The 27,604-nt window shown below is 38.2% G+C and overlaps 1 protein-coding gene across 3 annotated transcripts in view; it reads left to right on the top strand.

The window, feature by feature from the left end:
• DCC (DCC netrin 1 receptor) overlaps positions 1-5,003 on the top strand; it is a 1,149,203-nt gene extending 1,144,200 nt beyond the window's left edge. For all 3 annotated transcript variants that reach the window (XM_032422885.1, XM_032422886.1, XM_032422884.1), the window contains exon 29: positions 552-5,003. In XM_032422885.1, coding sequence (XP_032278776.1) covers positions 552-641 — 90 coding nt within the window. In that variant the 3' untranslated portion in view covers positions 642-5,003. The remainder of the gene's footprint in view (positions 1-551) is intronic.
• Positions 5,004-27,604: the final 22,601 nt, after the last annotated feature.

Genomic DNA, 27,604 nt, shown 5'->3' with positions numbered 1-27,604 from the left:
GATCAGAGAGGCTCACTAACTTATCCGAGACCACACAGTTCTACGCTGGTAGAACTTGATATGAAATGAGATTTTTTTTTTTTTTTACTCTAAAGCTTTTTCCTCGACACAGGGATGAAGTTAGTGAAACACGATGCAGTCATTCCTCTCATCACTACCTCTTTTATTACCAACATCTTCATTCAGTGATTATATTCTGAGCACAGCCTCTTGCTATGGCTGTGGGCCACTGTGTCATGCTTGATAATACAAAGTAAACCAACTAGATGTGGCCACTGCTTTCATAAAAGGAGGTATCGATATTCGCCTGTCCTTTAAAAAAAAGAGATTTTATTTATTTATTTGACACAGAGAGACACAGCGAGAGCAGGTACACAAGCAGGGGGAGTGGGAGAGGGAGAAGCAGGCTCCCCGAGGAGCAGGGAGCCCGACACGGGGCTCGATCCCAAGACCCTGGGATCATGACCCGAGCCAAAAGCAGACACTTAACGACTGAGCCACCCGGGTGCCCCTTCACGTGTCCTAACTCTTTGTTCTTGTTCTTTCTGCAGGTGTATGAACAGGATGATTTGAGTGAGCAGATGGCAAGCTTGGAAGGGCTAATGAAGCAACTTAATGCCATCACAGGCTCGGCCTTTTAACATGTCTTACCCAATTGATGAGGTGTATTTTTCCGGGAACTTTGCAGCATACCAATTACCCATAAGCAGCACACCTGTGTCCAAGAACTCTTAACCAGTGTACAGGTCAACCATCAGGACCACTCAGTTATGGAAGATCCTGAAGCAGTTCAGAGGGAAAAAGCGTCCCTTCTTTCATAGGTATCAGGAAATTCACAATGGTTACCATGGGGCCCCTAAACAAAAGCAAAGATCCATCCTCACTGCAATGTCAAGGCTGAAGCTGCTAGCCGAGTCCTGGGTCTTTGCCACTGCAGTGACCACACTGTCCTAACTAAGGCTTGGGTTTTCCTTCATTGGGGCCTGTCATTTCCTTTCTGTGTAGGTCTAGTCTTACAAAATGCAAGTGCATTATCCAAGCCTGTACCATGCCATGGCAAATCAGTGCAAGCTCATTATTTTGTTTTCAACTTCAAAGTGCAGAGCACCCATGGAAATTCTCTTGCCACATAGCACCAAAGGATTGGATGTTTTCTTGACAGCACAAAGAGTAAATAAGTAAACAAACAAAAGGCAGCAAATGCTTATGTTTTGTAACTCAGACATTCATCTTGCACAAGTGGTGGTTATTAGCCAGTGGCGGTAAAATTCACCCATTTTAGCAAGTATTTGTAAATCCACCCTTGGTTAATATTTATGTCTGGAGAACAGGGAAGTAAAAATCTGCAACTAGGGGCATCCAGCCAGCAGCAATCCGTTTCCTGAAAGAGGATACAATACGCAGTCTTCTCAGACACACGGTAATTATGTGCTTAAGCTTGTAACAGGACACTTTTCAATTGGGGTGGCTTTTGTGCCATATCACACTGTGATGACATTTCAAAGCTTCACCACGGCCATCTTCCTCAGAAGTCGGGCCGGAAGAGCTCCCCCGCTTCGTCCTGTCCCTCCCTGAGTTCTCCTTGGCAGCCAGCCTTGGGCGAGGTGGCCGGCTCCACACATCGCTTGGCCTCCTGACCAACATCCCTGTCACCCTCTGTGGAAATGGCAGACTCCCTGCCCAGAGTCAGAGAGGAGCAGAGGGCAAGGTGTCACGTGATACTTCTGACACATTATAAATCCAGTGGATACTTTCCAGAGCTGCATCTTCATTGAACTAGAATTTTAAACTTCTAACACCATGTTTATCTACAGCTTGGAACTAGGTGAAATTAAGAACATTTTGTGTGCACCCTTTTAGTTTCTAAATTTTCAGCCGCATTTGGAGTTAATCCCTGTTTATGCAGCTGAATTGCCAAAAGGGAGCTAGTTTGCATATTTATCAGTTAGGCGACTTGAAAACCCAATAAGAGAGTTTCAGCTGAATTATTCCTTTCAGCTCTCTTTGATTTCAAGCTTGAGTAGGTCATAATTTTAAAAGAGCATGGAAGGGATAGGATCTTTACAACCTAATAGCTCCTTTTATTAGGTGGGTAATTATATATGAATCCCCGAATAAAATATTTTGAGCAAAATGGCACTGTAACAGAAGTAATAATTCAGATTATTTTTTTACAGTTTTATGTCGGGAAGGAAAGCTGATGTCAAAGAGAGGGGTTGTTCAAATGGTTCATTAGAAAGTCCGGTCCATTTGTGAAATTGTTCCATCAACAAGAGTGCTTATTCAATTTACTAAGATTTTCTTGAAGTTCTTCTGAAGAGCTATGTGACGTTATTCTATGGGGCAGATTACTCTTCTTCAAAATCTGGACACTTAGGTAGACAACCCTCCACTGACCGGGAACAAGGCATTTCCTAACATAATGTTGAATCTTGCAGAAATAATTCATTACTTCAGAAAATGTTCATTAGGCTAGCTTTACCCTCTCGAGGTCCTAGAATGCCCCCCCCCCATTTCTAATACTAATAAACAAGTAACATTCTCTGATGGTATTTGTTATCCAAGGAATGTCATCCTGAGTGCTCTGTTGGGAATGGGCTACAAATCTCAAATTTCAGATTGAGTATAGACTGTATCTGGACAATCAAGAGAATAGCATTCTTCACAAAATTCTCAATGACTCTAGTCAAAGTCCCTGACCTTAATAAATAAAAATTTTTAAAACTACATGAAAATATGCATTATTTGTTTTCAGCAAGAGGTACATTTCTGGTGCATGCTCTTGAAGCTTTCTTCATTAAAGAAATACAATGCTTTATTTTAGTAATTGGTATTGCTAGTAAGTCTTGCTTCATGCCTTGAAGATATAGTGGAGTCCATTTAAATTCTCTCAAGAGACTCTCCTGTGCTTTTCCCAATGATTTTAATATGCAATGACTTTGCCACAACTTTTGTAAAGCTCTGCTCCCCACTCTGCCAAAGAGTTCACATATGTATATAACTGCCTGCTCAGATTTTCAGGTAACTGTTTAATTTCCCAGTCTTCTGATCTCTTGACAAGAAGCAATCTGTGAATACTGCAAGATAGCCTCTATTTTGTTCCTTACTCCGAGCCTAGTTCATAACATACAGGGCTCTTTAAGCTCATAAATCTCTCTGACTCCCGCAGGGCGATGCTTGACAGCCAACCAGCAGCTCTGCCACCAGGACTCATTTCTCCCTGAAAAAGAAGAAAATAAAACTTGGCAGGGCATGCTCAGGACTCCCCTGCATTGGGCTGAACTGTCAGGCAAGAGCCTCCTCTTGAAAAAGTCTGGTATTATTCTTTTGTATTTCATACCGATGAGAAAGCTATTTTTCTTTCCTCTAGAAATTTCTTCATTTGTGAAACTCATAAAAATGCAGAGAGCTCAAAATGCATAAGGCAGGAGGATGCTCTAGCCAAAAGTTAAATATTTCTTAGCGATTCATATTCAGAAAAAAAAAAGTCATAGCAACCTCTTTGTAGAATATGCTATAACCTTCTAGAATATGTAAACAATGGAATTTCACATTTGGGTATTATAAAATGCACACTCAATTGAACAATCCGGGAAAAAAAAAATGAAGAGAAACAGATCAAGCCAGAGATTTAAGAGGTGAACTTATTAAAGTTTCCCATGAGGGATTAGATACAACATTTTTCTCTTCAAAATAAGGGGTGCTTGAAATGACATGTATGTTTGGTCCTCTGCCTCAGTAGGAGCTACAAAAGGAGAGTGGCCCAGCATTAGTGTGTCATTCCCATCAATATTTGGAAACTTTGAAGTTTGGCACTCACAGTTTTTCCAATAAAGAATCTCTAAGTAGAGGTTTTTCTGGAAAACTTTCATAGTCTGTGTTTGAAGATGGTTGCTCATTGTTATCCACCCTTTTGATACATCTGGCTGTTGACTTTGTTTAGAGAAACATCTAAAGTCTTCTCCAAATTTAACAGAGGGTTTCATATGGCAGCTGGACTGTCACTCCAACAACAACAAAAAAATGTCACCTCTGAAGAAATCACCTTACCATTTCAGATGAAATTGTATCCCAGACTCAGACTTCTTATGGTTTTAGAATTTCCATCTCTAGTCCATAAGAGAGACAAATAGAAAAAATTTCCTAGTTTTAGGTGTGTTTAGAGAAAACAAAATCCTCTGAATTTTCAAATAGATGTGGAACAAGGTTGCTTTCCCTCCCTCAATCCACTAGTTGACTTCATACGATCACAGACCGTCCTGAAGGCCAGAGTAGCCTCCCTTGCCTGTTCATAACCATATATACGATACAGAGCCCGTAACCTAGCAGAGCTTCAGAAGCAGTCATACACACTCACATCTGCCATCTCTCTCTTTTTAAAATTACTTTCAAAGCAACATTTTACTCATGGTGTCTATTTCTCTAGTGACTTTCAGAAATCACTTAACTATTGCACAGAAGAGCCTTCCACGGGGTTCCCCTGTTTTAAATTACATTAGATACTTAGAAAATCGTAGATATTTTGTGCAATATTCCATTCCAATGAAAAATACACATTCCCATGCCTCAGTGTACTTTGCTATCCAAATACCTGCTTCCAAAAGGTAATGATGAAAAGAAATGCCTATTTCCTGGTCAGTGAGGTTACATAAGAGACAAATACCATGCCCATATCAGCAAATAAATATCACTTCTGGGCTCTGCATTGCCGCCGCTGGGTAACGTTCACTTGGCGACTTCTGGCCGCACTCTCTGAAGGACTTCTTCTCCTGCTCTCAGTAGAGAGCCTTTGTACAGTGTCATCCTATAATTTTTTTGTTGGGTGGACAGCAACAGCAAAACTCTGCAAGATGTCACAGATGCATGGGCCAAGGGATCTCACTGTGTGCTGAAAGTGTTATTTTCAGATGCAAGAAAGGAATGTTGGAGAGGAGGAGAAGGGCTGTTTTTTATTATTGTAGGGTGAACCTGACAATTCTGACCTTGGTGAATTGTCAGCTTGTTTGGGGGATGGGTGGGTGGGTCCGGGGTGTACTTTTTATAAGTAATATTTAATTTATTATTTAGAGTGGCTTCTTTTTGGATAATTTATGATAAAAAGGGAGATCTGGTTGGGAATCTAGATATGGCTATTAAAGCTGCAGTGTTCCATATCTCAGAGGGACCACTTTGGAAATGAATTGTCCATTGCTGAGTATGAGGATGCGTCCAGGCAAAGCCTCCGCTGAAGCTTCATCATTACCACCTTCTCCCTTTCCAGGGTCATTCAAACAAGATAACACCAAATCTAAAATAGTCTGCTAGCATTTTGCAGATCAATGCTACTCATTCTCTCAAAGGGCTTTGCAATTCAAATTGTTAGTGTGCTAGTGGTAGGTTTATTTGGTAGAAATGGGTATACTACAGCTTTAACTAGCCTTAGTGGAAAAAAGAAATTTTTTGTTGCTACAAAACACCTTTAAAACAAAGAAAAAGGTATTTTGAGCCTACAAAGAGTTTCTTTGTCAAGACTCTAGCATTGTTAACCAAATTAGACTAGTGATTGCAATATTTAAGTGTAAATCTTGTTCTATGAGAAAGGATACTTGCTTACAGTTTAAAACGATGACTGTTTCTACACACGATCTTGTATACTACCACACGAGGAAAAGGGGTTTTGTAATCACTGTAGAACAGTCTCATATTCATTTTTTATAGAAATGTTATTCCAATGGTGCATTTTTTGTTTAATAAATAAAGTTTTGATACAAAGTTCTTTCTTCAAGTTATTTTTATTAAATGGCTGACATTAAAGGCACCCGACCCTCATCCCTGCCTGTCTATTCTTACCCTCAGGCTACATACTTTTTTTGACATCTGTGGCAGAGGCCACAGTGCTCTGCTCTATCCCCTTGGATCCTTCTACCATTTTCATGCACATGCACAGTAGGGCTGCAATCCCAACAGGCAACAGCCATGACTTTTTGTTGGGGGCCTGCCCCAGGCTGCCAGAACCCACTTTGCCTGCATGCACAGGAGAGCTGGAAATCCCTGATCACACCTCAGCAATAGCTGCAGAATACTCTGGCCCTTTTGCCCCTAACTGGGACAACTCTGTGGTGTAACCCAACTTACCTCTAGAGTTTCTGTGCAGGACTGAGCCAAAGTGACTCTGAGGAGAAACAGGGCTCCACAGTATTGCACCCTAGACATGCTACCCTTGCGTGGCTTGCCTCCTTTCTCTTTCCCTCCTCCCCCATTCCCCTAAAGGTCTCTCCTGGGAGCACTTCATAATAAATCACTTTTACACAGATCTTCGTGTTGGGGTCTGTTTTGGGGGAATTAACCCAAGACAAGACCCTTCTATTTTTATTTCCATTTGAACACACCAATACCAATAAATGTAACGCTCTCTCCATCCTCCAGATACTTCATTCTTATAGTATCAATAGCAGAACTGGGGATGCATATGCATTGAACGAGATATTGCTATGTGTATTGAAAGGTTAAGTTGGGCATGTTATCTGTTCTCTAAGAGAAAGCCATGTATTAATAAAAGTTTTATTAACTCTTTGGGGCAAGCAAAGAACTATTCACTAAGCTCTTTCTTGAAGACAATGCATCACAGGTGACAAGACATGTGGGGTTTTAAAAGTCACCCGGATCTTCCTGTCTTTCTCAACTCATAATCATTCCATCTAGAGAAAAAAAATGTGTTGAAGATCGCCAAGACCCTGGAGAAATTGGAACCCTTGTGATGACTAGTGGGCATGTAAGCTAATGCAGCTACTGTGGAAAACAGTTTGGTGGTTGCTCAAAAAATTATACATAGATTACCAAGTGATCCAGCAAATCCACTCTCCAAAAAAATCGAAAGCAGGGACTTGAACAGATATTTGGATACCTATGTTCATAGCAGCATTATTCACAATAGCCAAAAGATGAAAGCAACCCAAGGATGCATCAACATATGAATGAATAAATAAAATGTGGTCTATGCATACAGTGGAATATTACACAGCCTTGAAAAGGAGGGACATTCTGACTACAACATGGGTGAAACTTGAAGACGTTATGTTTTGTAAAATAAGCCTGTCAAGAGAGTACAAATAGTGTATAATTCCATTTATATGAGGTAGATAGAGTAGTCAAATCCATAGAGACAGAGTAGAATGGTGGTTGCCATTGGCTAGGAAAATAGGGGAATGGGGAATAATTGCTTAATTGGTATCGAGTTTCAGTTTTGGAGGATGAAAAAGGTTCTGGGGATAGATAGTGATGATGGTTGCACAACATGAATGTACTTAATGTTAGTGAACTGTACACTTAAAATGGTTAAAAAGGTAAATTTTATGTTATGTATATTTTAGCACAATTTTAAAAAAATCTCCAAATAAGGATATTCCAGAGCCATCTGCTATAAATGCTGATATTTATTCTTTGACTCCTGAAATATAAATATGTTAACACCAAAATGTTAAGAGATTGATCTGCAAGAAATAGAAGCAACATATTTACCACAGTCTATTTTCTCTCACACATTTTACACTACCATATTCAACTGATGTAATCATATCTTACAAAAGAATGTTGTGCTACCACAGAAGACTATCACAGATGATTACTTCCATAGAAAACTGGTTATTTGAAGAAAAAATAAAATGGATTACTGGTGTCTGACTTAGAAAGGAGAAGGCTAAGAGATTAATTACTCTCTGCATTGCAAATATTTTTATGGAAGAGATTTTTGGAGTGGTCAAAGAATGAAATATTCTCTATCTTAAATACCCTATGATGCTATAGTTAGATAGATAGTAAATGGCATTAATATGTATGCAGGTGAGTTTAACAGGTCTGAAGGAAGGTGGCATGTCAGAGAGGTCCACTCAGCCAAAATCCAGAAAGGTTAACATTGCCTCTCTTTCATGGAAATTTTCTTCAATTTATTAATCACTTGTCTGTTTCACTTATTCTGATGTGTTTTAATGGTGTACCTACAATTCTTAAAAATTCTTCCCGATTTCCATCCTATCATTCCACTTCCTCACTTCTTTCATGCATTACTCTTTTCCTAAACATTATTCACAGCCTCTCGGTTGCATTCACATACTGATTCCATGTTTGTAAAGCTAAATCTGTCTTTTCTTCCTCCATTAATGGTTTTAATTCTGCAATTGCATTTTTAATTTCCTTGTGACTTTTCCTTTTCTTACCCATCTTCTTCTTTATTTCTTCACTTTGTCTTTTTTATCCCATCCCATTCTCTCTTGATTGTATTCCAATTCTGTTTCAGAGAGCCGATATTTCTTTGTACACTTGAAAAATGCCAGTTTTCTTTGAAAGAAACTCCTTCTGGTTTTGTAAAAGAATTATCCTATAAGCCCATTATGTCTCATTACTTCAGCTTGTTCTTATCTTTATTTTAGATTTAAGTATTCTTAATCTATTTATTCACTCTGAGGTGAAGGAAAATCCATCCAGGCCAATGTGTGTCAACCGTCTGTGTGTGTGAATGGCTCGTGGCCCCATTTTATGACCCCTTGTGCTCTGTGAGACTTCTTCCTGAGCACAGAGCCAACCGGTTGTCCACAGGTCCCAGCGAAGCTGTCGCTCTCTCCTGGCTTTCATCTAGGGTCTTCCCTTCCGTCTACCCAACTATTACAGTGCCAACTGGAGTACATGAAAATGAGCAAAACTCAAGAAGAAACAGATGGCCCATCTCCTCTCTACCTCAACCTCTACCAAGAATGCCGTAGACATGAGAAGTGACCCAAGCTCATTCATTCCTCTCTATCCTTTCTGCTGAGTTCTGTTCTGGCAGTTTGCAGTAACAAATGAATGCAGTGGAGAGAGATCAGAGGGAGGAATAAATAACTGTTGTGTGCCTGATGAGTTTTGAGGCCATGAGAGTGATACTGGCCGGGATTTGTAGTTGGCATAAACTTTTCTCTTGTGAACTGAAGATCCATTTGCAGGAGATCGCTGGCAATATGGTGAGCATGGTCCATCTATTGCGCTTTCTTAACATTTTCTTGGCCTTATAGTCCATGACAAAAAAAAAAAAAAAACCTTCCTGGATTCTGCAGAGAAGTCCAGCTTCTCAGTAATAATGCCTTCTTCTTCCTCTTCTCCCTCCTCTTCTTTCTTCAAGCATCTGTTTTCTGAGTCCCTAAATGTAATAATGGGAAAGCGAGATTTGCCATAAGGGGCAAATCTCCAGATGCCATTGTAACTGTTGAACCCTAGGTGTTTTTTTTTTAAGTGCCTATGCTTTATCCTACTTTCTATTTACCCAAGTCTAAGCTTAACCTATATTTTATTTACCAATTTCTTATTTCTGTGTTGCTACATTATTTTTTTCTTTCATCTGTGACTAATCTCTCTCCTTCACCTTAACTTTAGAAATTCATAATTTGATACAATAAACACTAAGCAATTATTCCTGAGATAATCCAAATGTTCTCATTAGCAGTTCAAAAGATTTCTTGAAATAAATAACGGAAGTAATTTTTCCCAGATTCCTTTGGGTTTTAATTAACATTCCTCTTTATAAATTAATGACAGTCCTTTAATTTCCCTGTCTTTGCTAATATCTATTCTGACTCTTCATGTGAGTTTGACAAAATACCCTTTGGTAGAACAATTTTTCACCTTAGTATTTCTTAAGGATTAATTCTTATAATATTCTTTGAATCTGTGGTGGATTCCCTCAGCTACTTTTCTTTTTATTCAACTGAAAACTGTTCTTTGGTGTGGAACTCTCAGCAACAGTGGCATTTTAATTTTGCAAATATGACTCCACATTTGTCGTGGATTATTCCTAGTTCTTCCCTAAATCAGATGTTTCAAAAAATTAACATCACATTTACTTCATAGAGATATTGTAGGCTTAAATTTAAATTAGAAAATGTAAATAAAGTTCTTAGTATAATTTCTAGTACTTGGCAAAAGCCTAAAACATGCTACTTCTGTTCCTTCTGTCTCTGCACTCAATCTTTCCCTTTAATAATTATGAAGATTTTCAGATGTTTTAAAAGATATAGATGGGGGGCGCCTGGGTGGCTCAGTTGGTTAAGCAGCTGCCTTCGGCTCAGGTCATGATCCCAGGCACCTGGGATCGAGCCCCACGTCGGGATCCCTGCTCAGTGGGGAGCCTGCTTCTCCCTCTCCCTCTGCTGCTCCCCCTGCTTGTGCTCTCTCTCTTTCTGTCAAATAAATAAATAAACTCTTAAAAAAAAAAAGATATAGATGGGAATTTAGCAAATTTATGGTTTGGGAGTGGTTCTAACTTTTTAGGTATTATTTATAGCATGCATGCTGATGTCAAAAGCAGTTTACAGAAGGATGGTACTATTAAAAATAATTTTCCTTTTTTTTAACATATATATCCAGTATTTATTTAGTGCTTTTATTCACATGAAAGACACAGTACTAAGTGAACCAATGAACCAAAGAATAAATCCATGCATCTTATGTATTTATACACTAACAGACAAGAAAAAAGTGTGTGTCTATATACATACATACATACATACATGGGGATAGTTCAGATGAGACAGTTTTATTTTTTTTTATTCTTTTTTAAAGATTTTATTTATTTGACAGAGAGAGAGAGAGAGAGAGAGACAGCGAGAGGAGGAACACAAGCAGGGGGAGTGGGAGAGGGAGAAGCAGGCTTTCCGCCGAGCAGGGAGCCCAATGCGGGGCTTGATCCCAGGACCCTGGGATCATTACCTAAGCCAAAAGCAGACGCTTAACGACTGAGCCACCCATACACCCCAGATAGTTTTAAATAGGTAAAGATAAAATTCCATCAGATTACAGAGCATCAAACAAAGGTTGATAGAAGCCTCATAGGGAAAGTGGTATGTGGGAAGAACTTTAAATAATAAATAAGACTAAAATCTTCAGAGATTGAAAAGAACTATTCAGATCAAAAAAGTTACATAAGCAAAAAGATACAAAGGTAAGAATTTACAGGACAAAAATTGGAACTAATAAGTATCTCAGGGTTTTTTGTTAAGTATGGATTGTGGAAAAAAGTAGGAAGTATATTTACAAAGTCAACGGAAGTTATGTAATGGTGATCTAAGATATTTAACTTAATTCTGTAACTAATAAGGAAACATTGAAAATGGAATTTTTAGTTTTTCATCCACAAATGTCTGTTGAATACTTACTATGTACAAATGACGGAGCTGGTACTGGAAAAGCAGCAGTGACCAGTATGAATATGATTGCTGCCCTTATGGAGTTTATAATTTACTTGTGGGGACAAAGAACAGATAGGTGCAATAATTGTAAGGAGTGCTACAAAATAAGATTATGATATGAAATATTATATCTTTAGGAATTATCCACAATTATTGATGGGGGATGGAGACATTTATTTTAGATAGGGAAAGACGTCATCATAGAGGTAACATTTAAACTGAAACCACAGAATACCAAAGAGCCATCCGTGTGAATATTGGGAACATAGAACATTCCAGAAGGAGGGGAAAACTGAGCAAAGACCCAGGTTGGGAAAAGAGCTTGCTTATCCAAGGGCTGGACAGAGGGTTAGTGCAGTTGCATTTCATTGAGCAGGAAGAAAAATAGAATGAAGAGATTAAGGATTTAGAACTAGGCCAGATCACACTGTACAGTGCAGTGCTTGCTATTGAGTTTAGATTCCAAAGGAAATAATAGCCAATTGAAGGCACAAAGAAGAGAATTAAAATCTGGTTTATGTGTATCAGGATAAAAAAATGAGCACACTACCTCAGATGTGCAAGATTATGTAGCGTTCTTTATTGTCTATAATTGCTTCTGTCTTGCTCATGTTCCCAATTCTTATTGGGTAGTGAGATAAAGCTCAATCTTGCCAATGAAAGGAGTCTGTTATTTCTTTTTCATTTAAAGCAGCTTCTTTCTATTTAACTAAGTCCTTTTGGATAAAGTCACTAAATTCAAAGTTCTAACTCCCTGCCACAGCTTTGTTTCTCTTCCCAAAGAGAAACATTCCCTACCATTGCCAATCCTTCCCAAGATGGCTTCTGGGGAAGCAGGTATGTTCTCATGTTGTGCTTGACCAAATATGGATCCTCTCTGCTTCCAGTGAGTGACCCTTTATTCCATCTCATCTCTTGGAACTCTGTTGGCTTTTAGCACCAAGGTTTGCATCTGGAGACACTGAGAATCTTTTCTCTCAGCACAGTAGAATCCCATGATTCTCCTCACTGATTTGGCCCAATCTAAGCTCTTTTTTTGGCACTATTAAATCTCTGAGTCTCAGCCTTGTCTTCCACCTGGCCCCTAACTAGGCTGTCTACTATGTAACTTTTTTTTTTTATTAAGATATAACATATTATTTGTTTCAGTCTTACTATTTCATCAGTCTTACACAATTCACAGCACTCACCATAGCACATACCCTCCCCAATGTCCATCACCCAGCCACCCCATCCCTCCCACCCCTCACCACTCCAGCAACCCTCAGTTTGTTTCCTGAGATTAAGAGTCTCTTATGGTTTGTCTCCCTCTCTGGTTTCGTCTTGTTTCATTTTTCCCTCCCTTCCCCTATGATCCTCTGTCTTGTTTCTCAAATTCCTCATATCAGTGAGATCATATGATAATTGTCTTTCTCTGATTGACTTATTTCGCTTAGCATAATACCCTCTAGTTCCATCCATGTCATTGCAAATGGCAAGATTTCATTCCTTTTGATAGCTGCATAATATTCCATTGTATGTATATACCACATCTTCTTTATCCACTACATAACTTCTATCTAAAAGCCAGTTCTCCTTTGCCCTTGATAATCCTAAGGTGGACTCAGCTCTCAACTTAGGTATCTGCTAAACGCCCTGCTGAGAGCATACTGGAATAACTGGGCTCCTTACTTGCTATATGTAAGTGGTATCCCCAGTGCTCTTTCTGCTTGCACAAGACACTGCTTTTTTCTGTAGTAGTGGCCAGGCTTCTGGGATGTTCCTTTCCAAGAATGTTGTAGGCCACAACAAATAAGAGTCCTCTGGTTTTGGCCTCACTCCTTACTTGCCTAGATTTTCTATCAGCCTTTGCCTCCTTGCCCACAGGTTTTACCTCATAGAGTTGTGCCAGAACCCTTAGATTTAACTTCTACCTTTACCTGCTGATATGCCACGTCTTGTCTAATAGAAACTTTCTGCTTACTTTTCAGGTTTGGTGACAATTCTTCTTATGTCATATCTTGAAAATCTTCACTATTTGTGTATTATATCAGTATCTTCATTTCCTCTGAAGCACTGAAACCATTTGGTCAATGGTTATGAAGCCACAAGGCATCAAGATTTACAGTGAATAGAAATTTTATTAATTTAATGTTTACAAAAATAATATGTCAGATGTATTTGTGTGTGTGTGTGCGTTAAAAATCAATCTGGCTATTGTTTAGAGAATGAATTCCAAGTAGCAAAAATGAAAAAAAAAATCTGCAGGAAAAATTTGATGGTTGATTCAGTTGTGGTGAAGAGATAGAAATGAACATTTGAACTGTGTTTTAGAGGTAGAAATAAGCACATATGCAAATGGACAGGTTGGGGTGGGTTTCTGGTTTACACTTTTAAGTTGGTGGTAACTTTTCCTCTATACAGCAGATTGGGAGAGAAACAGCTTTGGTATGGTGTATACATAGGGAAATAAAAGTATAATTTTTAAAGAGCCTGTGTGCTATCCAAGAGGAGATATCAAAATGTAGACAAATATTTGAATCTGGGAACACATAAGAAAGATCAGGCCTGGAGACATAAATGAAGAGGTTTCCAATATATGAATGCCATCTAAAACCATAGGAATATGCATGGCAGAGAGAGAAAGTTGGGCCTTTGGGTAGAGAAGGAGCAACCAGGTAAGCAGGCTTATGAAGGGTGGCCAATGACAAGCAAAAATGGGGGGGGAAATTCAGGAGTTTTCTATTAGAGGAAAATAACAGAAAAAAACATTGGTATGGCAGAAGAAGAGAGAAAAAGCATTGGAAACAGAGGAAGGTTTCAGCTGTGTTAATAAGCTGGGAGAAAGCTGGGTAAGGCAAAGATAAAATAGTGCGTATTGAATTTATCAATGTGAAGATCATACAAAGGGTAACCAGTCCCCTTAGTTTTCCTGGGATAGCCCAGTTTCTGTACTGTGCCCTCATGTAGTTAATTTCTAGAATAGTAGTTAACATAACATAGTGTCTATGTTCACTTTCAAAATATCCTCATTTGGATGATAGTTTATATAGTCATACTAGCTATTGGTGACTAAATTAAGAGCAGTTTCAGTGAAACTGAAAGGGCAATGGTGGAAGTCAGATTATAATGGATCGTAAATGGAATGGGAACTCATGAAGTAAATATAATGCATGTACAATAATTGTGAAGAAGTTATATTATGAAGAACAGCAGAAAAAGGGGGAGTAATTGGAAGGGTAACTGGATCTTAAGTGCTTTGAAAAATGAACTGCAAAATCACTCATAAAGACTCTTCTAGAAAATTGAGCAACTTCCAAATCAAATTCATCTGTGCCATAAATTTTCAGAGTGAATAGCTGTATGATTTAAGAAAAAGACCTTCAGGCTATGTACAATAATTAAACACTCCAGAGAGTGTTGCTTGACATGGTTGCCCTGGTTTAGTGCAGGAAATGGGACTCTTTAGAACCAAAGGCAAAAGGACATGCAGTAGCTTTATTCAAGAGGATAGAATGTAATAAGCTGATATCATGGTGACAATCCTAATATACCAGATCCTAACACCTACAACCTTAAAATTTTACCTTGTATGGAATAGAAATGGGGTCTTTGTCAATGTAGTTAAGTTAAAGGTTTTGAGATGGGGAGACTATCTTGGATTATTTGGATGGGCTTTAAATGAAATCACAAGTGTCCGTATAAAGGAAACACAGAGGGAATTTTGAGACAGACATAGAATAGGAGGAAGCGATGTGACCACAGATGCAGAAATTGCAGTGATGTAGCCACAAACCAGGGAATGGTGGCAGCCATTAGAAGCTGGAAGAGGGGAGAGAATGGATTCTCCCCAGAGGCTTTGGAGAGAGTGCATCCTTGCCAACACTTTGATTTCAATCTCGGTTTCAGACTCTGGCTTACAGAACTATGGGTGAATACACTTCTGTTGTTTTAAGCCACTTAATTTGTGGTAACTTGTTATAGCAGCTACAGGAAACCAATATGGCAGGACTGAGTAAAGCTCAGTTCCCACAAGACCATGAAGTCTAAAATGCAACAAATAAATTTTTAAAAAGACAAATGCCAAGTCCAAAGAGATTAAAGGAGATATCTTGGTGGGGACAAGGAGATGGAGTGTCGAGCTTCAATGTTACTGCACAGACAGGCTGGGTTCAAGTGTTTAAAGGTATGGCATAAATGAGGGTCCTTGGTTATTGTCCAGAAGATCAGCTCAGGTTCGGCCACTGGGAGGATGAATCTGGAATGATACAGATCCCAGCCAAAAGCAGTAACCTTAGGGTTGTCGGACACTGGGCTTTGAACAAATGCCTAATTTCTCTGAGTTTGAGTTTGCTTTTTTTTTTCCCCTATATTTTTGTCTATAACACAAGGATAATAATATCTGGCTTGCCTATCTCACAAATCTCTTATGTGCATCACATCAGATACCATATATAAAAACACTTTATTTTTATAAAGTGCTATTTTATAGCTTACAAAGCTCCAGTGGTATTCATTATCAATACTGGTACCCAGAAAACTGTGATCTACTCACCCTTCGAGATCTAAAATATAAGTAAGTGGAAGCATCTGTAGGGGATTTTACCAGAAATCCCATACCCGATTAGGATCCAAGGCCTTCCTTAAAGTTTCTGTGAACTTCCAGAGGGGTTGAGTGGGAAACGTCAGCTCAGGTTCTTGTACAACCAGATTCTGTTGGCTATCTCGTTGACTCAACTATTTCCTTATAAAAAAACAAAACAAAAACATAGAAGTGTAAGTAGCAGACTTTACTTGAGATTGGGTTGAAGACAGGAACAGAAAGGGTGGAAGTGGGTTTTGCATTAGTTGTAGCAATGCAAAAAGTCCAATGTAAAAATGTTCTTCAGCCATTTTCTCAGAGGGAAAGTTCCACCGACCCAGAAACCGTGCAGTCCCTGTCCTTAAAGTCCCTGAAGTCTCTCAGACTTCTCTCTTTCCCTCCCCTTCTTTGTCTCTCTGTTCTGTTCTGTTCTAGTCTTTCTTCCAGGAGCAGACATTCAAATTCCTCCCATTCTTTCCTTCAGTGAATTATTACTGACTTTTGTTGTTCAGCCTATTGCCGACAGAGTTTTAGACTTTACCTCCTAACCCAAGCAGTTAATTAAGGTTCTTTCTCTCCAAAAACTATTTCCTCTATAGAAGGAATTCTGTAGCCAGCTGTTATGAGAATATAGTGCTTACCCTGATACACAGTAAAATAAAATGAAAATTTTACCCCAGTTTTCTCACATTTATCTAAGTGCAAGGGAAGACTTCCATGCCAGACTTCACAGCAAAGAAACAATACTTCTTCTTCCTCTGGATCATCTTGTGTCAAATTGGGACCCTCCTTGAAGCTGAAGTTATGAAATGTGATTCCTTTCAAACAAACTTTTTGCCCTTCTCAAATGTATTTTGTAGACCAAAGGCCTGTTCATGTTGCACATGGAGATCAAACTGACAAAAACTGAATGAATGAATGAATTTATAGAATGAATGGATTAATTTAATTTGTTGCTTTATCAACTGTGAAAAATAAAGTACCATGTCAAGTCAAGACCCAAATACTTTTTTAAATAACCTAATTCATAGATTTATCAATGTTGGGTATAACTCTTTGTTCAGTTCCATCTGATTTACTCTCAATAGTGAAGGTATGACTCAAGTCTCCTCAATTTGAGCTGTTCCCCAATGTTGCACAAGAGTTGACTTACGCTGATAATAAATTCAATAATATAATAAACACTAATGAAATTAAATACCTGATATATTCAACATGTTGTGTTAAGAACCTTGTATACCTTATCTTGTTTACTATGCAAAACAACACTTTGATGTGTGAAACACTATTATTGCTACTTTGTTGGTGAGAAACACTGAACTGCTACTTTATTTTGCCATAAGTCACCTATTTAGTGAAAAATTGAGTCCTAAACCCACTTCTGTTCTGTGCTTTTTATCACCAAATTGAATAACATTCAATGGCTACTTCTAAGAAATTCCTTAAGAGAGTGTTTCACAAACTTTAGTGATTAAAAAATCCACCTGGAACTCTTGTTAAAATAATAAATCCTAGGCCCCTATTGTAGAGATACTGATTCAATTGGTCTGGGTTAGGTCTGAGAATCTGTAACTTTAACAAGCTCCCTGGTTGATTTCTATTCTCATATCATGTATCAGTAAGAACTCTGTCTACTGCTCTCAATAGAAAATCCAATATGAACTCCTAACTTAATTTTTTAAAAAGAAAATATATTGGCTTAGATACCTGAACAACTTAGGGTAGACTAACTTTAGACTCACCTTTATTGTCAGTTTGTACCGATAGTTCCAGAATTGACTCTCCTGGGCCCTGGCTGGCCAGATGTAGATCATAGGTCCATCCCTGAACCAAGCACTATGATCAAGTGGATGGAATTTGCTATTTTCTTGATTTTGCTCATTCACTCCTTCCTTGAAGCCCAGGGGTGATGTCAATTGTCTTGAAGCCCATGGAGTGAGGAGAGGGAAGTGGGGGTTACAATGGCTCATTATCAGAAGGAAGGGGAAGTGGATGCTGGGTGGCAAAAATAAGAGATATACACTAGACTTCCTTAGGTAAAATTATAAGTTCATAAGAATACACTGTCAGCTGCTTTAAGAAACTATCAAAATCATGACTGGAAAGTTTTCCTTATCATACCAAAGATAACTTGATTGCTAAGGTACTGTCCTCCAATCCTGTATGTTCAGACAGATTACTCCACAAAACCATCAGTATTATTCATATCATCTTTATGTCTGAAGGAGATACATTTTATTACATTCTTGGACATATACTCTTTTCCAATGCAGAGAGAAGAGAAATGGACCAAAATGAGTCTATCTCAATTCTCTTTTGCTTACATATTTAAAAAAATCCAATAATTTTTTTGTAAAGGTTACTGGATTCATGTTAAATTATAAACTGACCTTTTTGGAAATTCACATCTTGGAGTTTTTGCTTCAGTTTGAAGAAGGAAAATGTTTACTAAATTAAGATGAAATAACTTTACTGCCTATTTGCAACTCTTATTTAAAATTGGATATACTCTATCACTGAATATTTCCTAAAATGAAACTTTATAACCATCTGGATTCAATGCTTTCTTGCTGATATTTCTTATAGATAAATGGTTTCTTAATGACTCTTTTGATCCCAAAGGATGTATTAGATTCCAAAATTATGTGTTTAGATAACCCAAAAAGAACCAATTTGATTTCTGCAGCTTCTTTACCTATAATTGCATTTCAAAATTTTAAGGATATCAGAGTATTTTTTCTCAGAAGTTCTGAATCCTGAGAAAAACCATAGCCAATATTACTGTTCTTTGTTATTATATATATATCATGATATATATTATTGCCCTCCTTTATTGTCCTATTCTTCTTTTTGAAATGGCTGTTGTCCATCTGCTCCTTGCTCTTCAACTTTACTTTGTACCTCCGGAGGTATAGCAAACACTGAAGAAATAGTAACTTTTACATATTGAATAAAGCTATCAATTAATGTTTTCTTCCAGGCATAATGAAATCAGATCTAGAATAAATACAGAGCTTTCTAAAGTCATCTCAAGATTTCTTATATAGGAGAACAGCTCATGTTAATTCTCTATAAATGTCTTTTTAGATAAACAATTCAATGTTGATAAATGTTACTTGAAGAACGGTAGCTAAGACTATGCTACAAATATGAGCTATAAATAACTATTAATATCTATGGATATGTAAAGCACCCCAGTTACATAATTTTCCTCCCTTTCTAGCTTATATTTTAATGTTAATACTAGGAGAAGGAGTGAATTAGAGAGATTATTTCAGGTAATTACTTTGAACACAGATGAACTTCAAAGTTTAAGCCACTAAAAATAAGGCCCCTGAACATTATTTTCTTTATGTGTAAAAGTTAGGAAATGACAGCTAATGCCAGAGTTACTTTTGAACTTTGATCTACAAACATGCTCATGGCACAGAATACTCATTCCACACTTTCTAAACATTTTTCAGTTTTGCTCCTTCGCTACTGACAAGTATTGCATCTTAGTGCAGAATTACACAAAATAATTTTAGCATCCAAGTATGAAAAAAGAAAATAGAAAAGTAAAACTTTTCTCCTGAAAACACAAGAATTAAAGGGCAATAAAATGGAATAAATTGGAAGTGACTTTGAGCTCTTCTAGACCAATCTTCAAGAATGTTCAAGACTTGGGTGAAATAGATAAAAAGAGATTAAGAGTACACATATTGATGAGCACTGAAAAATGTATAGAATTGTTGAATCATTGTATTGTACACCTGAAACTAATATAACACTGTATGGTAATTATACTTTAATAAAAAATTAATCTGCAGTTTAAAAAATAAAATTGAATTGAATTGAATTGAATTTTAAAAAAAAAGAATGTCCAAGATGTGAAAGCTAAGGCTTCTAACAGTCTAATGGTGTCTCTTTCAGTTTCTAGGGCTCAAAACTGAACTCGAATAAAAGTGGGAAGTTTGTTGGTTCATATTATCAAACCTCAGTAACATTAGAAAGCACATAAGCAAACCAGGCACAAAAAGTGCTCCAGCGGATTAGCCGTTCCAACAAGACTGGACTATGTCTGCAGCTGCTATTGGATTGTGTCCTCGGAGACTTGCACCAGCTGTAATTAATGCAATCTGTGGGACGAGCCCTTTGATCTACCTTGGGGATTGTGCCCTTACTTGGACCAAGCACTGTGGGCAGGTGGCCCAGTCTGGGCCAAGTGGCCACACCTGTGCCTAAGGAGAAGGTCCTGTGCTTGGCAACTGCAATCAAAACGACATGGCTGGGGAGGGGCCAGTGATGAGGAACGGAGGAAGGAGAAGCAGTGTGGGTAAAGGAAAAGAGAGGTGTCCTTTCTACAACATGCTCTTTCTACAAGAGCGTCCTCTTTCTAGAAGAAAGTATTCCGGGGTAGAAAAATTCAACACTGTCCACTTCAGCATGCTATGTATTAAAGTCTAAATTTATAACATAAAAATACCAAAATGGATTGTGAAAATAAATGAGAAAAAAAAAACAAAAAAATAGACACGTGGGGCACCTGGGTGGCTCAGTCGCTTAAATGTCCGACTCTTGATTTCGGCTCAGGTCATGATCTCAGGGTTGTGAGATTGAGTCCTGTGTTGGGCTCCGTGCTTGGCGTAGACCCTGCTTAAGATTCTCCCTCTCCCTCTGCCCCTCCCCCAACTCTTTCTCCCTCTCTAAAAAAAATAGATTTGTGTGTCGAACCACACATTTAATATAAAGGAGAGATGAAAACGTTTCCATTTAGAATTTTTTTTTTCTGCATCATCAAAGTAACTGAAATGTCTTAAACAGCAAGGAAATTTGTCCTGACGCAGTCCTTTTGTTTTTCTAGTAAATTTCCCTGTTAGGCGTTGGCATTCCCCAGAGTGCTAAGAACCTCCAAATCTCATTCAAAATGAGCATCATCTATCAGGAAAAAAATAAAAATTTATTGATGCTTTGTGTTCATGAATTTTTCTTCAATATTTGAATAGTAAATGCCAGTAAAGAAACAGTCTGATTTCAGAACCTTCAGTCATCACATGTAGGCTACTGCCAAAAGTGCTGTATTCATTATTCTGACCCCATGAATCTTTTCACAGATTAGCATCCTTTCAGGAATTTATTCCTGATTATCCACTGTATGCTCTGGGAATGCTTGATCACCTGAGACAGACACTGTCCTGAATGCATGGAGCTTCTATTTACTGGATTTGGGCCCAGTCTTACAGAGTTGGAGGGTGTGGCAGAGAACGTGACGTGTAAGCTGAGACCGGTAAGAGGAGTTCTGTGTGCAACATGGCTTTATCTCACCTATGAGAGGAAAGAAACACTGAAACATGCTGGTGTTTGTCAATTTGGCAAATTTTCAGCGCTGGGTTTCAGTTGGCTTAAGAGGAAAGCATGACAGCACACATGGGACATGGTTTATATACTCTTCATCCTTTAAATGTGCTTTTCTAAGAGATGGGTACTTGAGAAATGTCTAATCATTCATTTAACAAGCATTGCTAAACTTCCAACAGGAGTCTTATATATTGGGTTTATCTGATCAGGGTTTCCTATATCAGAATGTTGTTTGGTTAAAGATGGAAGTAAAATATTGTCCACATTGCTGACAATTCATTTATTCACTTAATATTTCTTGAGCAGCTTCTCCGTGTGAGGCACCATAGGAAGCAGTGGGAACACTAACATAATCGTAGCAATCATAGTGATAGTAGCAACAGGCATGTCAGAAGCATTACATTTAAGTCCCATGTGTCTCATTCAATAGTTCGAGCAAGTCACTTAACCCGCCTCCCTTCTCCATAAAATGCAGCCAATAACCTCTGCTCGCCTCATGGGTTTATTGCAAGATCTCTTAAAAAACACACACAAAAAAAACAATTTCTAAGCTATAAAATGCTATACACATCACTGGTATGTTATTGTTATTGTCAATACACCATTTTATACTTCTGAAGTATTTAGTTTTTCTTCCCATCCTTCTGTATGGTGCTTGTTCATAGAAGATCTATCTTCTGTCCCTTAGTTAAGCAAAAGGAAGGCATTAAAGGTCCTCCAACCATTCTCCGCCCAGTAGCTGACTCATTCTGATCTGCCAGCTTTATCAGCCCCTCTTAGCCCATCACGCAAGTAACCTGCATCGTGGGATTTGAATGACTGTGCTCTGGCCTCTTGCCATCTGTTAAGCGGAACGTGTGCCAAATTACTCAGGCAGAACTTGCCTGTGGGGTCACATATACAGTGTGAAGGAGGAGAGGGCTCAGCCAGTGCCAGAAGCAAAGCCAGAAGACATAGGGCTCTGTCACACTTCCCGTTAACTTTGTTGATACGGCCCTACTTGACCTTTCCTTGGCTGCGTCTCCCTGCTGCCAAGTCTGCTAGGTCTCTCCATGACTCTGACCACATGTGTACCATGGGTTAGCATGCGATCGGGAGGTCCGCTGGGTGCTAGGCAGAGTGGCCATCCACAAGCACTAATAAGGTACATTTGAACTCAAAGAGTCATTGTGCTTTTGGCAGCCCTGTGGCTATTATCAAATATAATTTTTGTTAGTAACCAAATTCAAGTTATTGCTCTTAATTGGGCAGTGCAATTAGCAATTCAAGAATCCAAATATGACTTTCCTGTGAGAATTGGCACTTAGGCCTTAAAAAAAGAAATATCTCCATTACGGAAGTTGGTATGTGCCCATGGCAGTATCTGCAATTCTGTGGTGATTTATTTTGAAAACGCGCATGACTTTTCCAAGAGTACTAATACATTTCATGAAGAGATCTTTTCTTTTTCCACTTTTTTTTAAAAGATTTCATTTATTTATTTATTTGACAGAGAAAGACACAGCAAGAGAGGGAACACAAGCAGGGGGAGTGGGAGAGGGAGAAGCAGTCCTCCCGCAGAGCAGGGAGTCCGATGTGGGGCTCGATCCCAGGACCCTGGGATCATGACCCAAGCCGAAGGCAGTCGCTTAACCAACTGAGCCACCCAGGTGCCCCTCTTTTTCCACTTATTTTTAATCAATCTTGATGAGGTATATTGCTATATTGGGTTGAATAGTGTCCCAAAAATACTGTCCCCCCGAATTTATGTCTACCTAAAACCTCAGAATATGACCTAACTTGGAAATCGGGTCTTCATAGGGATAATCAAGTTAAAGTGAAGGGGGCTCTAATCCAATGGTTGGTGTCCTTTTAAGAAGAGGACAGTTTGGACAGAGACACCAAGAGGAAAAGGCCATGTGTAAATGGAGCAGAATGGGGTTATGTAGCTATCAGCTGAGGAACCCCTAAGATTGCCTGCAGACTCTAGAGGTGGAAGACTCAAGGAAACATTCTTCCCTGGATCCTTCAGAGGGATGGTGTCAGAATTAAGTTGTAGGACACCCAGCTGCATGTCCTACATGCAGAATTGCTTGGTGTGAAACAAACTCACATCCATTTGGTGACCAGAAGTGTCAGAAGTGAAGTGTTATGTGTAAAAGTAAAGGAGAGACACACAGGAGGAAGGAACCGAGGTTTTGTCTAACATGAGAGGGAAAAACTGGAAAGTGTTTCTAATATATGTCCTAAGAAATTTTTTTTTTCCCCAAGGCTACAACTATTTAGCCCCGTTTTCTTATTAAAGTTTTATAGTTTAGCTTTATATTTAGTTCTTTGATCCACTTTTAATTTTTATGTATGGTATGAGTTATGGTCAAGATTTACTTTTTTTTTCCATATGGATATTCAATACTTAAAGCAACAATCATTTTAAAAATAGACTTTCTTCAATCAGAGAAAGTCATGTATCATATGACCTCACTGATATGAGGAATTCTTAATCTCAGGAAACAAACTGAGGGTTGCTGGAGTGGGGGGGTGGGAGGGATGGGGTGGCTGGGTGATAGACATTGGGGAGGGTGTGTGCTATGGTGAGTGCTGTGCATTGTGTAAGACTGTTGAATCACAGACCTGTACCTCTGAAACAAATAATGCAATATATGTTAAGAAAAAAAAAAAGAAAGCAAGAGGAGAAGAATGAAGGGGGGAAATCGGAGGGGGAGACGAACCATGAGAGACGATGGACTCTGAAAAACAAACTGAGGGCTCTAGAGGGGAGGGGGTGGGAGGATGGGTTAGCCTGGTGATGGGTATTAAAGAGGGCACATTCTGCATGGAGCACTGGGTGTTATGCACAAACAATGAATCATGGAACACTACATCAAAAACTAATGATGTAATGTATGGTGATTAACATAACAATAAAAAAGAGTAAAAAAACTAATGATGTAATGTATGGTGATTAACAAAACAATAAAATTTAAATAAATAAAAATAGACTTTCTTGGGGTGCCTGGGTGGCTCAGTCAGTTAAGCGGCTGCCTTTGCTCAGGTCACGATCCCAGAGTCCTGGGATTGAGCCCCGCATCGGGCTCCCTGCTCAGCAGAGAGCCTGATTCTCCCTTTCCCTCTGATGGTCCCCCTACTTGTGCGCTCTCTCTCTCTGCCAAATAAATAAATAAATAAATAAATCTTTAAAAAAATCAATTAAAAAATAAAAATAGATTTTCTTCATTGAATAACGTTGACACCTTTGTTAAAAAAATCAATCAACTACATATGTGTGGGCCTATTTTTGGACTCTATTCTGTTTCAGTGATCAGGATATCTTTCTTTCTTTTTTTTCTTAACATAATTGGTCTTGACAATGAACATGTTAAAATGACCCTCCTTAATTTGTATGCTGATCAATTCTACAAATATTTAAGAACCAACTTATGTTCAAGACATTATACCAGACTCTGTGAAGCATATAAAACTGATTAAGATGAGATCACGTTCTCAAGAATGGTATACTTTTATAACATGGTCCAGAATCCATGTATTGAGATGATTATATCTGTGTGGGGTTGGGGAGGGGTTGTTGGGAGATGGGTTTATGACCCATTGAAATTTTATTCAAAATCTGGGATATGTGTGCCTTTGCACCTTTTGTTAGATTCTCAAAGGAGTAGGAGAAACTGTACCCCAAAGAACAACCAAACCTGCAGATATATCTACTGCGAAGGATAAAAAAAAGTGTTGCTGTCATCTCTCTCAAGATGCAAAATGGCAGAATTAGGAATAGCAGAATTATGAATGGTAGAAAACCAGTCAATTGATGTGATTTTTTCTTTAAAAAATCAGTGCCCTGGGGGTGCCTGGGTGGCTCAGTTGGTTAAACACCTGCCTTCGGCTTGGGTCATGATCCTGGAGTCCCAGGATGGAGTCCCACATCGGGCTCCCTGCTCAGCAGGGAGTCTGCTTCTCGCTCTGACCCTCCTCCCTCTCATGCTCTCTGTCTCTCATTCTCTCTGTCAAATAAATAAATAAATAATCTTTAAAAAAAAATCAGTGCACTGACTAAAATATCTTTTTTGCTTTTTTATGAACTTTAAACAAAATGGTTTGTGTTTATAGACAGGTAATCTGATTTCATTTCTTTTAGATAACTCTATAGCTGAGAAGTTTCTAGTCAATGTACACACTTACCAGTCTTCTCTGGCTCATGACAGGTATTTTCTCTGAGCTAATCTTCCCTTGACATATTTCTGAAACATAAAAGCAAACCAACCTAAACTCTCATGTCAAAAACAAATCCGCAATATGGATACTTAATTGATGTCGAGAGAAAATTAGCAGTAACAAGTTCAATGTTATTTACTTAAGAAATGAAGTTGAGATACTCAATGACAACAGCAATTAGCAAAAAGCATAGAAGCTACAGTGCAAGATAGCAATTTCTCTTCCATCTCATTGAAGTGCAGTTCAAAGCATGGCATTATTATGGACTAAATGTCCCACAAGACACACATGAGTATAACGAATACCTATGTGCTTCTGGAAATAGCTACATAAAAAAACTAGTATGGGAGAGAATAGAAAGTTTATTTTATTAGAGAAAAATAATGCAGATTTGTGTAGCTATTCTGACCTCTGTGCCTATATGGCATTAAATATCCTCTGGTTAAAATCTCCCTTTCCATGTTCTTCTGACAAGATATTATTTCAGGTCTCTGACAATTATATTAAGCAGTATTATAAATCTTGAGTTTTCCTACCTATTAAACTAGACTCTATCCTTGTTCTGCCTCAAAATGATTTTCATCTTTCCACAAGGTAATGTATAGAATCTATATAATTTTAGAGTGTATCTGTCATGAGGAAGGTCCCAAACCATACCTTTGTAACTGACATATCCTTCCTTGTCTATGGAGGAATTCTCAGAGATTATAAAGAAAATAAAATGTGTCTTCTGAGAACAAATATTACATAATTTATGGGGGCATTTTCTTACTACTCTTCTTTCTTCTAATAACATTCCTCCTTCTGCCTCTGCATCTTCTGAGTGTGATGAGATATTTACCTGTTTTGAAGTGGCAAGACAGGATTTGGAAACAGATGATGAAAATTTGGGCTGAAGTAAGTGGGTTCTTATGTACCAATTAATTTTTTTTTTTTTTCAGTGTTAATGAAGACTTTTGACGTGGGCATGAGCTGTCACACTGTGAACCTCCCTACATGAGGGTAATAAGGACAATACCCCAAAATAACAACCACTGATTGGCTTGTGGTATCTTTAAGTAATATGTTCCAGGGGCTATTACAACCATAAATCCTTGCGTCACTAAGTGAAATTAATCAAAATAGTCATCCAACAGTTATTTCTGAATGTAGTCCAACATTTTATTTCTGCTTAGATATCTGAATAAGACGTTTTTGAGAGGAAAAAAAATAACCCACTGCATATGACCTAAACATATTCTATATATAGAAAAAACACTGATTGGAACCACTGGGAAGAAACAATCATGATTAGTAGGAAACCAAAGCAGTTACGTAATATTTTCAAAAAGTGCAGGTTAATGACTTTTAAGTAAATATAGTAACTTGAAGAAGGTTAACAAATTGTTGTCGAGCAGAATTTTTTGATGATCGGCCTAATGAATGGATAATAAGTAGACTGTTTTCAAAGGAGCACAGCAATTATTTGTATGTTAATGGACTTCTAATGTGCTTTACATCAGGCAGTCCTACAAAATAGGCTCAACATTTGCCCTACAACCTTAATCGTATGAAAAATTTGCTTAGATATCATTTGATTTTAAATGCACACATAGCATAAAAGTGAATTTTATATAATTTAAATAATTCCTCCATACCAATACCCAATAGTTCCAGATTCCATAATAGGCAGTCAGAATTAAAGCGGTTCATGATGATTCTGACTGTTCTTGATATTGCCACGTAAGTTGTATGAAGACAGTTTCTATAGGTATTTGTCAGGAAAAGATGACTTAAAGTTTCATGCTTTGGGAATCCCCATTTCTTCAGAATGCACATTTTTACATATTGTCAAATAACAAATTAAATCGGCAGGTAGGACGGTAGACTAGAATTCAGGTTGGTTTGAAAAGAGGCAGACACCAGTGCCATTCCAGCTCCGACACCAGGAAACTGTGTGATCGTAAGCCAGGTATTTAACTTCCATAAGCCTTAATTTCCTCATTTACAAAATGGGAATCACCATGTAGAAATGTTTATAAAGGATAAAAAGAGTTGATTATAAAGCTCCTAACATGACGAGTGGCAGACATGAGATAGTCAGCAGATGGTAGCTAATGCACTTCTCAAATTGTTGGTTTTGTGGTTGTGTTCTAGAATAAGAAGAACGAGAAGAAAACAAAAACGAACAAACAAAATAACTCTGATGCCCTTCCCAGACATGAAGAGGCACTGAACATTTCTAACGTGCAATTTTAACATTTGCTCTAAACTAAGAAAGACATTATGTAGAATGTACAAATTTGTCAAGCCATGCACATGAATAAAAATG

Source organism: Phoca vitulina, unplaced genomic scaffold, assembly GCF_004348235.1.
Source record: "Phoca vitulina isolate PV1807 unplaced genomic scaffold, GSC_HSeal_1.0 scaffold27, whole genome shotgun sequence".
In the NCBI taxonomy this organism is placed as follows: Eukaryota; Metazoa; Chordata; class Mammalia; order Carnivora; family Phocidae; genus Phoca; species Phoca vitulina.
This window is presented reverse-complemented; position numbering and strand designations above follow the sequence as displayed.